We start from the raw sequence: 17,259 nt of genomic DNA, 5'->3' as shown, positions 1-17,259 counted from the left end.
TCTCTGTGTCTGCGTAGGTTTCCTCCGGGTGACTGTCTGTGAGGAGTGTGGTGTGTTCTCTCTGTGTCTGCGTAGGTTTCCTCTGGGTGACTGTCTGTGAGGAGTGTGGTGTGTTCTCTCTGTGTCTGCATAGGTTTCCTCCGGGTGACTGTCTGTGAGGAGTGTGCTGTGTTCTCTCTGTGTCTGCGTAGATTTCCTCCGGGTGACTGTCTGTGAGGAGTGTTGTGTGTTCTCCCTGTGTCTGCGTGGGTTTCCTCCGGGTGACTGTCTGTGAGGAGTGTGGTGTGTTCTCCCTGTGTCTGCGTGGGTTTCCTCCGGGTGACTGTCTGTGAGGAGTGTGGTGTGTTCTCCCTGTGTCTGCGTGGGTTTCCTCCGGGTGACTGTCTGTGAGGAGTGTGGTGTGTTCTCCCTGTGTCTGCGTGGGTTTCCTCCGGGTGACTGTCTGTGAGGAGTGTGGTGTGTTCTCTCTGTGTCTGCGTAGGTTTCCTCCAGGTCACTGTCTGTGAGGAGTGTGGTGTGTTCTCTCTGTGTCTGCGTAGGTTTCCTCTGGGTGGCTGTCTGTGAGGAGTGTGGTGTGTTCTCTCTGTGTCTGCGTAGGTTTCCTCTGGGTGACTGTCTGTGAGGAGTGTGGTGTGTTCTCCCTGTGTCTGCGTGGGTTTCCTCCGGGTGACTGTCTGTGAGGAGTGTGGTGTGTTCTCCCTGTGTCTGCTTGGGTTTCCTCCGGGTGACTGTCTGTGAGGAGTGTGGTGTGTTCTCCCTGTGTCTGTGTGGGTTTCCTCCGGGTGACTGTCTGTGAGGAGTGTGGTGTGTTCTCCCTGTGTCTGTGTGGGTTTCCTCCGGGTGCTCCGGTTTCCTCCCACAGTCCAAAAACACACGTTGGTAGGTGGATTGCTGTGTCAAAAAGTGTCCCTAGGTGTGAGTGTGTGAGTGAATGTGTGAGCGTGTGTCACCCTGTGAAGGACTGGCACCACCTCCAGGGTGTGTTCCTGCCTTGCACCCAGTGGTACCGGGTAGGCTCCGGACCCACCGTGACCCTTGGACTGGATAAGAGGTTTAAGACAATGAATGAATGAATCCTCAGTATGTTGTTGAACTTGAAATAGTGATTCATTTGTGTGACTTTGTCTGTGCACAGTATTAGTTTGTTCATCAAATTCAAAGCGTACATTTCCTCCTGCTCTACTCGTAGACACATCTGACATCAAAACTCAGTCTGTGCGTTTGGCAGAAATGCTCAGGCTTGTGTCTCTCCCAGCAATAAAATTATTAGCAAACAGCATTGTTCTGATGATATAATGCATTTACTGCCATAAAGTCACACCTCCTTCTGTCTGGCTCTGGTCTGGAACGGGAGAGAAGGAGTGAAAGACAATGAGAGGAACGCTGGGAGCCTGGAGGACTTGCGGTGAAACAGCTCCTGCTGCAGTTATATAAGACCTAGTTATGTCTGGCAGCAGTTGGAGGGGCCGTTGTTGGTTAATGCACATTTTAGCGAAGCGGGTACAAAAGACGGCTGGCACATCTGATGTGCCGCGAGCAGGAGTATTAGCAGTGATGTTCCACTGCTCAGATACTGTAAGACATTTAGGAGAGAAATGGAAGAGAAGTGGGGGGGGGGGCAGTGGAAAGAGAGAAAAGGGAAAACTCAACATCATTATCGCTGTCATCGTAGAGCTGACACAGGCAAATGACAGGCAGAGTACAGTCGTACTCCCCACCAATCTTCTGCTTTCATCCTCTTCCTCTCGCTGCTTAATTCTGCACAGCCATCACTTTCCACAGCAAGCTGGGGACATTTTTAACCCCTGTCTCTGTGAGTAGGGCTTTGGTTTTGTGTGTGTGTGTGTGTGTTGGGGGGAGGGGGTTGGAGTCTTTGATGGGCCACACTGCATCTGGCAGCAGACTGTGGGAATTGTGAGAGAAATGAAGATGGGGAGGGAGGAGGCTCTCTCTGTGCTGCAGTGTGTGTGCATGTGTGTGTGTGATGTCTTTATCAGCTCATGTAAAATGCACTCTAAAAAAGCTGCAGAGACTTTGCTCCGCACGCCAGGCTGTCAGAGCCTAGAACCAGTGTGCAGGCGTGAGGAAAGTTCCATCTTTTCACAAAATAACAACCACAGGAGTTACCAATCACCCACCTCTAATTAGCACTGGACGACAGCTTCAAGCAAAGCCCTGCTCATTTTTACAGCCTCACTGATGTACACTCATGCACATAACTCAGAGTTTATCCTTCATTTATTGAGACTCCAGTCAAAATGCTGCAGAGAGATGTCTCTGGAAATGAGATATTTTGTTTAAAAAGGAGAAAGTCAAAGGAAAAATATCCCAAACGGGTCAAAAAGACAACTAGAGAAAGAACAATGAAGAGAATATAAGCCCAGGACGGTCACCATCAAATACACATTCATAGACGGACAGACAGACGGTCACTTCATTTTTAGTTCAGAAAGCTCTACGGGGCTGAAAGGATGTGTAGCTTTTCAAGAGAAAAATAAATTGCAAATAAAGATAGTAGGGAGGGGATGAGAGGTACCTTTATGAGCTCAGTGTCAGGACAATACTGTTTTGTTTTGTACGGTGTCCCTGTCACTGCGCTCAGGCATTGGGATCCACACCACTCCCTGCCGGCCCCAATAACATGGCTTATGGCTGCTGTCTAAAACAGGACTAAATACTGAAAGTATTGATAAACATATTTTGTTATTAAGGCTTCTGTGTAATTATCAGTTAACAATATTTCTAAAAGAGGGCGACACGTTGTCGCAGTCACACAGCTCCAGGGGCCTGGAGGTTGTGGGTTCGATTTTTCCTCCGGGTGACTGTCTGTGAGGAGTGTGGTGTGTTCTCGCTGTGTCTGTGTGGGTTTCCTCCGGGTGACTGTGTGTGAGGAGTGTGGTGTGTTCCCTCTGTGTCTGTGTGGGTTTCCTCCGGGTGCTTTGGTTTCCTCCCACAGTCCAAAAACACACGTTGGTAGGTGGATTGGCGACTCAAAAGTGTCCGTAGGTGAATGAATGTGTGAGTGTGTGTTGCCCTGTGAAGGACTGGCGCCCCCTCCAGGGTGTATTCCTGCCTTGCGCCCGATGATTCCAGGTAGGCTCTGGACCCCCCGCGACCCTAAATTGGATAAGCGGTTACAGATAATGGATGGATGGAATGGATTTTCTAACATGTTTCTTCTAAAAGTCTTTTTCCCCAGAAGCTTTTAAAATTACATTAATGGCACTTCTGAAAATATATTTAAATAACGGAAGTTGGTCTCTAATGTTTTAAGTTAATTGTTCATTCTTAGATGCTGGAAACAAAAGGGTCTCTGAGTCTATTTGGTGAGTAAAGGTAGCCCCTTCCAAACAAGCGTATAAGATCTGTTACATAAGACCTCATACCCCCGCAAATAAGCTAATAACTATGAAAAATAACAGTGTAGATCAGCACATCTGTAGGTTTGAGTCACGTAATGTTTGAATCTGATGTAAACTGACATTATTACTTTTCTCTTACTTACCTGTCTATAGTTACTATTACTCAGTTTGCAAAAAAAAAAAACCTCTATTTTGCATTGTTTCCCATGTATTTACGGACTAATAAGCCTCAGGAGGTGTAAATCCATGAAGTTTAAGGAGTTAATGATATTTAAGCAGTGAACGCATGGCGAGAGCAGTTCCCCCTACAGCAAAGGAGGCAGATTTAATCACGCTCCAGCAATCAGCCAGCAACACAGAAAAGATGCATAATGCAAATCCTCCTGAAGGTAGACTGCACAGGACAAACAAATAAACAGATCTGGGTGAGGGAAAGAGAAACCGAGAAGATATTGCTCACTTCACTATTACCATAGATTACCATGCATTACTGCAGTCCAAAAACAAACGCGGCACAGTTCAAGGGAGTCGGGTTTAGAGCGGCATGACACGTCTTCCGAGGGGTATGAAGCCTTGCTTCGTTATTCAGTGTGTGCTGGTGATTATCCATTCTATCTTCCTGACATGTTTTGCATACCCTGCTTGCTGAGTGACAGAGAGCATGAGGGACTGAAGGCAGTGGCCACACGACCTCTGCGCTTGTTTAGCTTTAATGCATGAATCACGTAAATATGTTTGTATTCGTGGCTATGTGGCTGTTTTCTTGCATTAGCGATCCCTGCCCGAGCTTTGCCATTTATACAGGATCCAGGCGCTCCCGGCAGCCTCAGCCACTCGCGTTTCCAATAATGAGATTTTGCTTTTTGTGTGAACAGCGTTAATGGCAAAGGAGCCGGCGGAATGGAAAATGGAGGGGACGCTACTTTGCATACAAGAAACTATTTGTCATAGCAAAGCTTAAAAACATAAGCCTTTGTCTATTTATAGCCTTGTAGCCTCGACTCAGGACAAACATATTACACTGTAATGGGGAACGGGGTAGTTTTTGGGAGGGGTGGGGGGTAGCTTTGAAGAAACTGAAGCGACCCTTGAGAAACCCAAAGAAAGGGTTTTCACTGTAAAGAGAGGAGACACTCGCTGGAGAGAAAGGACCCCCCGAAGCTGGCAGCAGCTCCTGCTGCTTGTGGGTCTTTTCAGCTCCTCATGCATATTTCACAGTCAATAGGCAAACGCAGAGCAGGCAGATGATACCAGCAAAATAATAAGGTCAAGAGATGCCCAGAAACAAAGAGTGGCTTAGCTGGCTCATCTCTGGCCAAGACAGTCAGACCCTGTTCTTTACCATAGTCAGCTATTAGTAATTAACCAAACATAGCTTCCAGAATGACTACACAGACTTACTTAATCCCCTTAAAGCTCACGGCACAGTTGTTAAGATGAAGAGGTCCAAACGAGGAGTGGAAGTTATTATGTTGGTTATGCCGTTCAAGGCGAATTAAAGGTTAAGTCTACAGCAAAAAAAAAGCTATTAATTTCGTCTGAAGCCCGGTGCATCTCGATTGACATTGAACTGTATGCTTGAGTTCTTGTGTCTTCATCCTTCAGGCCCTCACCTGGCGTCACTCATTCTAAAGATCATCAAAACTACACTGAAATATATAAATCTTTTTTGTTTTGTTTATTTATTGCTGTGATTTTTTAATCAGTAGACACTACTAATATCATATTATAATTCCTTTGTGTTGATCTTATATTTTTTCATTGAATTATCCATTATTACAAGGTGTGGACAGCCCTAGCTCCACAACAGAAATCTATTGACACCCCTAGGATTTCAGAACACAAACATCAAGAATTGTTGAAGAACCTGAATGTTGTTCTTGAGGTTCGCAATGAATCTGGAGGCTACCAAGAATCACTGGGTGCAAGGCGGGAACACACCATGGACAGGGCGCCAGTCCAGGGCACAAAACACTCACAAACTCACTCACACACTCACACCTATGGACACTACTGAGTAGCCAATCCACCTTCCGGCGTGTGTTTTTGGACCATGGGAAGAACCCGTGGGTAACCCATGTGGACGTAGGGAGAACACCAAATTCCTCATAGACAGTGACCCAAGGCAGGGCTCAAACCCACAGCCCCAGGACTCTGGAGCTATACAGTGGCACAACCATGACAGAGATTCCACTAATGCATATTTTTGAAATATTAAAGCCTTATATTAAATATACAAGGAGGATATTATTGGTTGCTTGTGTGTGAAATATGACTCTGTATTGAGCTGAGAGTGAGCAATGAGGAGAGATGGGGGAGGCATGAAAGCCTCTGCTTTAAAGACCCCCTCCAGTGAAAATGAAGCGTTTAACCTTGTTAGCATGTCCTTGCCGTTGCTTATAAGTTAGAAAACATATCATGAGTGGAACTGTGTTACTGCTGTGCATATTTCTTTACAGGTTCACATCACAAACTACAAACAACGAGCTGTAAAGTTATCTCAGGTAAAGAAGCAGACATTCATATAACCTACATGTGGTATGTCCAGGGTAGGAAGACCGGAGCTGGTCTAGCTGCAGCAGTACAGTGTGCAATGATGATGGAGCAGTGGGCGTTCTGTTTTGTGCCAGTCCCATGCTCGGAAGCCCACGAGGAGCCACTCGAGAGCAGTTTAATGTGAAAGATAAATGAGGAGGAGACAGGGTAAGGTGCTAAATTAAAAATGATACTCCCTTGATGGGCCCAAAGTGGTGTTTTTAGAACAGGACATAGTATGAAATGTTAATGGCGCTGGCTTTCAATGTTTATGCAGTGAGACAGCCATGCCACCTTAAAGGAGCCAACCTGCAGAGTTCAGCCGCATTCTGCAGTGTATGTGAATATGCAGTATACACATGCACATTAATGCTGCATATGAACAAACTCATACAAACACATATATGGGAATCGAATCCAACTTAGGACACATGCATGTGAGCACAAAGAGTACACAAAGACACACTTTTGTCCTTGAACATAAACAAGCTCTGCCTCTGGGCGGTTGGTTTCTCGTGTCTGATCAGATAAAACGCCTCGCTCTTCTTATCATCTGGACCATCAGCAGTGCTTAGTTCCTACACTTCATCCATGCTATGAAGTGGCACCTGAATCAGGCGTCAATCAGCTAAATCTCCTCAACATCCAAACACATCCACTCTAAGAAGGGCCATTTATGAAGGTCGTATTTGTCTGTGAATGACCAGTAGTCCCTGAAATGCTAGCATTCACTGAGATGGAAAAAACACCAAAAACAAAAGCCAACAGGGAAAGTGTTTTCTAAATAGCTTCTGTTTTCATTAGGTACTCTATTAAACCGACTTGTAGCACACATTACCTTAATAACACACCAAACGAAGTAGCCACTTTACAAAGCAGGGACTATAAGCTGTTCCACTGTAAGCATGAGAAACCCAAGCAGTTTAGATTTATAAGCACTGTTAATAGGACAGGATAATGCCTCTAGCTCAGAGGAAGAACCAAAATGAAACGTTTTTCATCTGAAACACAGGGCATACGAGTCCAGCTATTTTTATACATTAGCCACAGGGCTAGGCTGATTAGAAACACCGCTGAAACTCATGGGTTGCAATGTTTTTGGCATGGGCATCATATTGGGGACCGGCTGTCTGGTTTTCAGAGCGCAGCAGTAATGTTTAGAAAACACTGGGATTGATTGGGAACGACAGATACACTGCCCATTCTCCTTCACTGCCCTTCTCTCAACGCAGGAGAGAGATTTACAACACCCAGAAGCACAGAAACCCACCTCCTCTCTATGTCAGGTGGGTAAAGGATCTACTACTGTGTAGTATAATGAGGAGAATAAAACATTATAATTGGTTAGCCACATTAGCATTTTCATCATAGGATCTAATGGTAAACGGTTAGCAATCCAGGCTCTAATGTGTCTCTCTGCTCTTCTGTCTGAATCTAAGTTAGTTATACATACACAGATCATATACAAGCTTCAGTAACCATCGGATTACACGCATGTGTTGTTTTAGTGTGTAAGAAACTGTAGACACAAGCCACATATTCCTTTGTCTCAGTCTTTTCCCTTGTTTACAGGGTAAATAATCTGATCCCGCACTCTGATCCCTGCGCTCTGAGAGTGGAGCAGATGCTTGGAGTAGAATGTTTTATCGAGACAATCTGCCAAAATTATTCCTCTGGTTTGGCTTAAAGTTTAATAAAGTTGTTCTCCTTGTCTGAATGTGTGAGTGACAAGTGAGAGAGGTTTCCGTGCTGCAGCGAAGCCGAGAACGATTCCCAAATGTCTCCCTACGTACTCTGTAGGTCATAAAATAACTCACATAGTGCGTTGTATGTCAAAAATTATTTTTAGTGAGCTTTATTTCCCAGTTGAATGAGCGTCTAATTACCGCCTGCATTAGGTTTATTATCTGTGATGTGCACAATGTATGGAGTATGGTGCTACTACAATGATACACTAAATATAACTTAAAAAAGCTTAAAATGTGTAAAAATGTGTTCTAAATATATCTGCAGATGTTCACATGGATTTCTGTCTAACCATAAACCACACACTAAGTTAAAATGGTTAAAAACGTCAGTGTTCTGTGCTTGTTTAATGCTATTGCTAATCTGTATCTGTAGCTCATCTCTGGGACACGGAGAGTGTATTCAGGGATACGGCAGCGCCAGTGGATGGACGCTCACTTACTGAACGTAAAATAACTTCTAATTATGTTAGGAATGTGTGGAGTAGTCTTTTTAGTAAAATTTGCAGTGATATTTGGTCACAAATCGTTCAAGTTGCCAACACATGAGTTCATTCCTTAAAAAGCTGTCACTGTTGGAGATAAGAATTAAACATTAAACATCAAACACTCTAGTGGATTTCCACAAGAATAACTTGTCTAGAAGTGTACATGATCTTAATATCAGTATTAGAGTATTCAAGTACAGCTATGCCTCTGAGTCAGAGAGCAGTGATAATTAATAATGTGGGTTGTGCTTCAGACCTCTTCAGACTCATGAATCTGATGCATATTGATGCACACGGACACTGAGAGAGATTTCTAAAATGTGTCAAATGAGTCAACATGTTGTGAAGGGCATATCTTCTTAGGATTTAGCGAATTATCTGCTTTGAAACAAATCTGCCACATCCTGATACTATATATTTTTCCTCCTGACTCCTGAATTCTATTTCTTCCAACTGTGCCATTTGCAATTTGATTCAGCAAATCATTTGTGTTAAAGAAATAATATAACGCACTGAAATGCCTCTACCCAGGCCTTGCAGTATGGTTTTCTGAATGTTTTTAATATGTCCAGTTTCTCAGCGTAATGATATTTCTAAGTTGTTAGCGTATTTAAGTTGTTAGGATAGTTTCAGTGTGGTCTATCATTTAATAAACAGTTGTGTTTGTCTTGTGTTATTGCAGCGTCTCCTGCCTCACTGCTCATTGTCCACTCTGCAGAATCTATGTGCAATCAGAGAGTGACTGTTGGCCGAGTTCTGGCTCAACGCACAGAGCTGTATAAAAACTAACTGCAGCATTTTACACGTAATACACATGTGTATTAGGATTATGTTGAATGCATTGTGGGTGGCATGGTGGCGCAGCAAGTAGGTGTCGTAGGTGTCTCCAAGGACCTGGAGGTTGTGGGTTCGATTCCCGCTCTGGTTGACTGTCTGTGAGGAGTGTGGTGTGTTCTCCCTGTGTCTGCATGGGTTTCCTCCGGGTGACTGTCTGTGAGGAGTGTGGTGTGTTCTCCCTGTGTCTGCATGGGTTTCCTCCGGGTGAATGTCTGTGAGGAGTGTGGTGTGTTCTCTCTGTGTCTGTGTGGGTTTCCTCCGGGTGACTGTCTGTGAGGAGTGTGGTGTGTTCTCCCTGTGTCTGCGTGGGTTTCCTCCGGGTGACTGTCTGTGAGGAATGTGGTGTGTTCTCTCTGTGTCTGCGTGGGTTTCCTCCGGGTGACTGTCTGTGAGAAGTGTGGTGTGTTCTCTCTGTGTCTGTGTGGGTTTCCTCCGGGTGACTGTCTGTGAGGAGTGTGGTGTGTTCTCCCTGTGTCTGCGTGGGTTTCCTCCGGGTGACTGTCTGTGAGGAGTGTGGTGTGTTCTCTGTGAGGCTGTCTGTGTGTTCTCTCTGTGTCTGCGTGGGTTTCCTCCGGGTGACTGTCTGTGAGGAGTGTGGTGTGTTCTCCCTGTGTCCGCGTGGGTTTCCTCCGGGTTACTGACTGTGAGGAGTGTGGTGTGTTCTCTGTGTCTGCGTGGGTTTCCTCCGGGTGACTGTCTGTGAGGAGTGTGGTGTGTTCTCTCTGTGTCTGTGTGGGTTTCCTCCGGGTGACTGTCTGTGAGGAGTGTGGTGTGTTCTCTCTGTGTCTGTGTGGGTTTCCTCCGGGTGACTGACTGTGAGGAGTGTGGTGTGTTCTCCCTGTGTCTGCGTGGGTTTCCTCCGGGTGACTGACTGTGAGGAGTGTGGTGTGTTCTCCCTGTGTCTGCGTGGGTTTCCTCCGGGTGACTGTCTGTGAGGAGTGTGGTGTGTTCTCTCTGTGTCTGTGTGGGTTTCCTCCGGGTGACTGTCTGTGAGGAGTGTGGTGTGTTCTCTCTGTGTCTGTGTGGGTTTCCTCCGGGTGACTGTCTGTGAGGAGTGTGGTGTGTTCTCTCTGTGTCTGTGTGGGTTTCCTCCGGGTGACTGTCTGTGAGGAGTGTGGTGTGTTCTCTCTGTGTCTGTGTGGGTTTCCTCCGGGTGACTGTCTGTGAGGAGTGTGGTGTGTTCTCCCTGTGTCTGTGTGGGTTTCCTCCGGGTGACTGTCTGTGAGGAGTGTGGTGTGTTCTCCCTGTGTCTGTGTGGGTTTCCTCTGGGTGCTCCGGTTTACTGGATAAGCGGTTACAGATAATGAATGAATGAATGCTTTGTCATGTGGAATGCTATTTTTAAAATATTGTGTATCTCTGTATTGTAATGTAACACCACATGTCCTGAAGTCTACAGGTATGAAAACTGCATTCTAAGAGAATAAAGCACAGCTGCATAATGATCCTAATGTACTAATGCTTTAAATACTCTGTAATTACTCTACCTGTGTGGTAGTGAAGCAGCAGCTGTTGGCTGTGGTCTCCTGTAATTTTAGGCAGAAAATCTACAGTCACCTGCATGCACTCTCCAACACCAAGAGTCCCCACTGTAGGTTCTACAGAGAACGGGCTATGAGAAAAAGTGGACCAGGGTTATTCACACGAACTCACATGCTAATAGAAACGGCACAGTTACGTGTGACTTCATTTAAGTACATCTTAGCGGAGCAGTTTCTGTTTTTATAAAACTATTTTGCACATAACTCTTCCTCTTACCTCTGTGTGCTGAGATGAAATTTGGCTTCCCAGTTCCCGATGTTGCGCACTAGAAGGGTTCTCTGTGATGAACACTTGACTGGACACAGAGGAAAATGGACCTGGTCGGGAAAGTCCAAAATGGCACGTCCCCCGATTGCCCGGATGGGCACCTCAAACTTTTCCCTCTCGGTCACACAAAGCACCCTGTGGATATAGTCCTGTAGGAAAGACCACACGAACACAGGTAAACAACAACCCCACGGTTTAAAAATCTAAATCAAATGAAGAAAATTGCAGTGGTGCAGTTGAAGAGTTTATATACCTATTATACTGCAATTACAGACTGTTAACCCTCTATCACTCTGCTCTTCAATGGTCAGGACCCCACAGAGCAGATATGATTTCTTAGCACTGCAGTGACACTGAAGTGGTGGTGTTAGTGTGTGTTACATTGGCACAAGTGGATCAGACACAGCAGTGCTGCTCGAATGAGTGTCCTCTCACGCTCCACTCTGTGAGACACTCCTCCCTCGCCGGTCCACCTTGTAGATGTAAAGTCACAGGCAGTAGCTCATCTGACACTGAGGGCTTTAAAAACTCAAGCACCATTGCTGTGTCTGATCCACTCGTACCAGTGCAACACACATTACCACACCACCACCACTGTGTTAACGTTACTGCAGCGTTCAGAACAATCCATCATTCAAATAACTCTTCCCGTGTATTCCAGCTCTTAAAGAACATATTGAAAGGACCCTCACAGTTTATGCAGAGCAACAGATGAACAGTCTGTAATTGTAATCACTACAAAGTGATCCTGATCTTTCAGTGTTATCTAATCATAGGCAATAAAATGTCACATATTGATGAGTGCTAGTACCTGGCCTCTTTTGAAGTTTAACTAGACCCACTGAAAACCACTGACTGAATTAGAGTGTTGAGGTCTATGGGGACTTGCTCTGGAGTCACACTATACTATAATCAGTAATAATGTGCCACCACAGCGAAACAGATTAGCTGGCTACAACAGACCACAGAATGGTGACTGATAGGGGAAAGAGTGGACGTAGGTGGAAGCTACACGTCTCGTGGGCCCCATGCTCACCAAGACACGTGTTCCCATTGCTTTCCCACGCACTGCACTGCATTGCAATATTCGACACTGATGTTTCACAGCAAACAAGACTAAATCAGTAAGACAGCCAACTAAAATAAAGTGTACCTTGTTCTCCTGTGGGGTGAAGAGAACTGTAAAGGTGCAGGTCATGCCTGGGGCCACTTTGTTGCACGCATTTACAGGGGCGATCACTTTGAAATACAGCGAGTCCTCCTCAACGACCTTTACAAAGTGAGGAATCTGCAGGGAACAGAAGAAAGTGCATGAAGGCATAAACCCTGAATAAAATGAACAAAACACACTGCACGGTAACATCATGTGATCCCCCTGTTGTTCCTAATGCTGCTAACATCTGGACAAGTGCGGATATGAAGCCTGAGCTGTGATTGGCTTTGCTGCATGATGAAAAATTGAGCGACGCCATGTTCTGAAAGATACACTGCACTATGTGGCCCCTTAACAACACAATAATGGAACAATTATTAATATACATCCTTTATTTGAACCACCAAACTGTGTCTAATTTTCCTTCGTATCTCGTATGGCATAAGAGACACTCCTCATTTTCCAACTCGGCGTGAAAAGAGAACAAACAGGAGATCTGGAATTATTTAAGCTCAAGCTAAAACTCATGGCTTCATATTCCCAAACAGATGCTGTGCTTTTTCACGCTCGATTAAGTTTTTCATTCATGTAATTTTAATGAGATATAAGGCTTGTCCAGTTGGAATGCAAATATTTAAGCCGAATCACTAAGGCACTGCAGTCTGACATTTGTAAACAAGAAATAGCAAGCTAGTTTAAAAAATAAAACCATGGCAGCAGTTTCTGTAGCTCTTCATTTTCTACCATTGATGCCAAATGGAAAGTGGTCATGTCGTCAGCGTCCAGGGCTGGAGAGGAAATGGGGATCTTAATGTATTTATCTATAAAAGACACAGAGTTTGTTCCATGTATCGATTAGCGCTACTACATTAACGCTAGTAATGAGGAGATTTTCGAAAACAAGTTAGGTCGGTTAAACTGAGCTAAATCAGGACGTTCATTTTTTTTCTCATGGACTTTCCAATGGTGAAGCTGTTTCCACTAAAAGATGGCAATAAATCTATTTGGCCTGCTGATGACCCCTAGTGTGGCTTTCAGGAGAGAAATGCCGGCCAGTTGAAAAGGTATCCATTCAAGTGATGAACCCAGTCCCAATTCAGCTTTTTCTTGTCAATTATTCATATTAGCTGATTTCTGCTTACCCCTTTTTCAATAGGGAACCCAATCAGTGTTTGCTGAGCTGTAATTAATTTATAAAAGACTGTCGTTATGCTCTGCTTCTCAAACAAACCTCACACCTATGCACTTGAGGTACATTCACAAATCATTGTCCGGTCTAATATGTGCTGAGCTATAAAGCGCTCAGCTCTTCTTCAAAGTCACCTTGTCATTATTGCGCAACACCAGCGGCACCTCGTACATCTCGGAGGGCACGTAGTTCTGGAAGACAATCTCTGACGGGTAAGGCTGGAAAAAAGGCTGGTCCACATCCAGGGCAGAGAACTGGGAACATAAGGGAAAGCAAAACATACCCCTCAGCACTGGACAGTGAACAGTAAAGGGCCACTTCTCTATAAAACATCCAGTTTCCTTTGGCTTTTTGTTTGCGGCCACAAAGCGTCTGACTTGTTTCACATCAAAAGGCCGTGATGCCGTCCAAGTATCTGTTTCGCTGAAGGCACTTCAAAATTCCAGAACAGAAAAACAGAAAAAAAGGAGGGTTGGATGGGAAGAGGATGTGCTGGGAGAACAGAAAGAGGACACTGAGTTGGTGTGTGACAAAAGAGGAAGGAGGAAATGCAGGAGAAAGGGAAAGAAAAAAGGGAGAGAGGTGCACGGGAGAGAGAGAGAGAGAGAAACCAGATGAAGTGCGCCCAGGGGGTATGATGGAAAAAGTGCATATACTGTAAATGAGGCGTCTCCTGTATAATTACCGCAGTCACATCCAGTTTACTTCCCATTCAAAAAGTGCCAAGTGCAGGAAGGAAGAGAGTCAAAACACTGCTCTACTTTCAAGAATAATTCAAGAGGAACTCTTTTCTGTTAATGCATATGCATTTACAATGGTGCTGCATATCAAATTCAGTGCCTGAGTCACCCTCCCAACCTCAGCACACCGACAAAGAGGATTATGGTAATGAAGGACATTTACAAATAGACTAAATCCATATTAGAAAAGAAGGAGAAGGTGAGGACAAGTTCTCATCTGAATGACTGAGCAAGCCTGATAGTTTACCTTCTGGTGCGTGGTCTCGCTCATGTCTAACAGCTCCAGAATCCGAGGTGGATGCATCTCATGCGTATTGGCTAATCGCTCTTCTGTAGTCTGAGACATTTCGTGTGCATACGCGGATGGAGACAGCTGTAACAAGATCAGCTTCAATTAGTTTCTCTGTGAACAATGAGCACATTTAGTCTGGCTGGCAGTATCATTTAGGAATGTATATGAGTGCATCAGCGCAAACATTAGCTATGCTTACCCCACTCCTTCAATTCCATTTCACACTCCGCAATGTGCAGATAAAGTGTACACGTGCGTATTGGACACACTCATGTTATATTCCGGCTGTAAGTACATGCATACCATACTACTCGGAAAATCTAGATAGGTTTATATTTGCTGAATCAAAATCTATACAATGTGTAGCTTATTAAAGGCTCTAACAGCTAACTGTGGCCCACCATCAGTCGTTCATAGTAGAAACTGCACTTACTATGCTTCAAGGTCAGGAGCAAAAATGACTTTAACTTCAAATATGAATGAATAATGAAAGGGCGAGTGTGGTTAATCTTTAATAACTGCCAGTTTTGTGTAGGGCCCAAACATACAGTGCTTTCCATAATTCAAAAACAACAGGAAAATGCAAACCACCGCACTGTTCTTAAAACCCTGAAACACTTGACACAGTTTTGTTCCCATGTGTTTAACTAGGTTTGGGAGATTTTAGAGTGAATATAATATTCAGAAACAGTGTGAGTTTAATCAGTTTCATTCCTACAGCATTGAAAATGTCCTGCACCAGTTTCAGAGACACTCACCCTTTTGGTTCTGTCTTCCCACTTTACCAGTTTGGGAATTCTTGGTGCTGCTACTTTTGTTTTGAAAAGTTCTGGCATCTTCAAAGGCAAACTCTGAAGAGTAGAGTGTGAAGATTGTACCTTAGAGGTCAGCATTATGGAATGTAGTTTCCTCGGTTCCAACTCTGTAATCAAAGATAATAGAAGAGCTGTGTATAGACTCTGGATTTGTTCAAAGGGAACCAATAATTCAGTGTTTACAATATTAGTATTAAAATAAATTGTATTGTGGACACTGCAACCCCTTGTTTCTGTTGCCATTATTGTAAATCACAACAGCAAATGTTCTTACATTTCTCCTCAAACCCATTAAAAATTATTTCATTTACATCTTAAAACTGAAATCAGAAAATGGCAGAATACTTCAATCATCTACAATCAGCTAGTAAAAAAACAATAATTATTATTAAAAACAAAAGCTATGAATAGTAAATAAACAATAGCGAAATCTGTTATTCAGGTTATTTTCTATGCGCTTTGCATGTGCCATAACAAAATATAAAAAAGCTGCCATGGTCTGGAGCTTGCACAAAAAATAAAGAAAGCAGTGATTTCTAAAATGACTGTGACACAAGATACTTAACTAGTGTGACCAGACGTCCTCTTTTACCCGGACATGTCCTCTCTTTTAGACTTAAAAAAATGTCCGGCCGGAATTTCACAAACGTCCGGCATTTTGTTTTTCTAGAGCTTACATAGAACTTCGAGAAGTTTCGTTCACAAATTAGTCCCGCCCTCCCCTACTCCGATTGGTTCGCTGGAGTGAAAAGGGGGCGTGGTGAAGTAGCCTAACATCTTCTGATTGGACGGTCTGACTGTAGCGCTACCGTTATTGGTCGATAACCTTCTCTGTAAACATTTAATTGGTCAGTCTGCACGTCAGTAGTCCTTGTTTACGTCAGGCAAAGCTCATGTACCCACCCTCAGCTCGAGCAGCTATGCCGAAACGGAAGTATAAGTTCTCGGATGAATTAAAAAAGAAGTTCCCATGTTTTGAGTAGCAGATAAAGATGTAAGGGACCTAAAAGCACACATAGGTTCAGCTAAGAATACAACGACAGCGAGGGGCGAGACTTATCAGCTTTGTCTTATCAGCTTTATTTAATTTGTAAATATACACCCATTTCTGCCACTCAGACATGTAACAAATCCCAAAAGAAATAGCTTGGAGGATGGCAGATTACATCAAATAATGAAATAATGTTAACATGTGATTGTAATCATTGTTGGGCAAAAATGAGCAGATGACCGCCACATTCATTCCCTTGTAACTGCTTCATCCAGATTAGGCTCACTGTGGCTCTGGGGCCTGTCTGGAATGAGTGTGTGAAAAACAGGAAGACCAGTCCATCACAGGGCATCACACACTCACTCACACACACACCTGTGGACACGTTCACACACTCACACGGTCACTTACACACGAGCACATGAACCAAGAAGATAAACAAGTGTGATTTCAGCTCGACTGTAACATTAATCTGGCTATGGGTGGAAGGACAGTACACACGGATGTATATCCAGCTGCTCCTTTACTAACGTTTATTGGAAACGTTGTCTTTCATTTGATCAGGGTTATATCTTATGTTAAAGATGAACATAAGCATGTAAAATGTTTTAAAAATGGTCGTTACTTACTCTGCGAGCTGAGTTCGTTATTCAGCGCTAGCAACACCTTTCTCAAAACACACACAGCTTGGTGGTTGCCATGGCACCATTCAGTCCCGCCCAGCGCCGAGGCTCTGGCCCCGCAGTAAGCTTAGCTCCGACTGGGGTAGACCGCCAGCGGCGCCCTGTGATTGGACCCTCGGCCCTTCCTTAGCAACGAGGCAACACTGAACAACAGGAGCGTGCGGCGCGTTCATGAGAGGCGCGTTCACCTCTCATTACCCGTGTTTACATCTGATTTTAGCTACAACTACAAGGGTTCCCAAGGGTTTAAATGTCTGAGAACAGGACTGGCTTAGCTTAATGTATTTTATTTTTAATCTTATTTTGATTGTACTTGTCCTACACTGTAAACCTGAGTTCAAAGTATTTATCTGGATTGAGTTCTAACTTAAAATAAATTGAAAAGTTGCACTCAATTTAACCATTCAATTATTTTCAGCAATTTTGTGAAACTAAAATGTTTATTTAGCAGAGTCCTGTTTTGTGTTTTAAGTCAAAATAACTGATTGATTTAACCGATTTAACTTAAATGCTATGAGTTTATGCAGCATGACATCTGAAGTCATACATAGGGCCAGTGCAGGAATTCTCAGTCAAGATGGCGGATGGTCTGGGGTTCACTGCTTTTATTGAATGCGGAC

The 17,259-nt window shown here is 44.1% G+C and overlaps 1 protein-coding gene across 4 annotated transcripts in view; it reads right to left on the bottom strand.

Moving 5' to 3' along the window:
- Positions 1 to 16,701, bottom strand: part of hydin (HYDIN axonemal central pair apparatus protein) — a 134,149-nt gene extending 117,448 nt beyond the window's left edge. For 3 of the 4 annotated variants that reach the window (XM_066684401.1, XM_066684403.1, XM_066684405.1), the window contains exons 1-7: positions 16,586 to 16,701; positions 14,909 to 15,072; positions 14,106 to 14,231; positions 13,253 to 13,372; positions 11,930 to 12,064; positions 10,726 to 10,925; positions 10,455 to 10,579 (exon numbers count right to left, since the gene is read on the bottom strand). In XM_066684401.1, coding sequence (XP_066540498.1) covers positions 10,455 to 10,579; positions 10,726 to 10,925; positions 11,930 to 12,064; positions 13,253 to 13,372; positions 14,106 to 14,231; positions 14,909 to 15,043 — 841 coding nt within the window. In that variant the 5' untranslated portion in view covers positions 15,044 to 15,072; positions 16,586 to 16,701. Of the gene's footprint in view, positions 1 to 10,454; positions 10,580 to 10,725; positions 10,926 to 11,929; positions 12,065 to 13,252; positions 13,373 to 14,105; positions 14,232 to 14,908; positions 15,073 to 15,531; positions 15,610 to 16,585 lie in introns of those variants that run through there. The other variant, XM_066684402.1, reaches the window with a different exon arrangement.
- Positions 16,702 to 17,259: the final 558 nt, after the last annotated feature.

This window comes from Hoplias malabaricus, chromosome 11 (genome assembly GCF_029633855.1).
Source record: "Hoplias malabaricus isolate fHopMal1 chromosome 11, fHopMal1.hap1, whole genome shotgun sequence".
Classification (NCBI taxonomy): Eukaryota; Metazoa; Chordata; class Actinopteri; order Characiformes; family Erythrinidae; genus Hoplias; species Hoplias malabaricus.
This window is presented reverse-complemented; position numbering and strand designations above follow the sequence as displayed.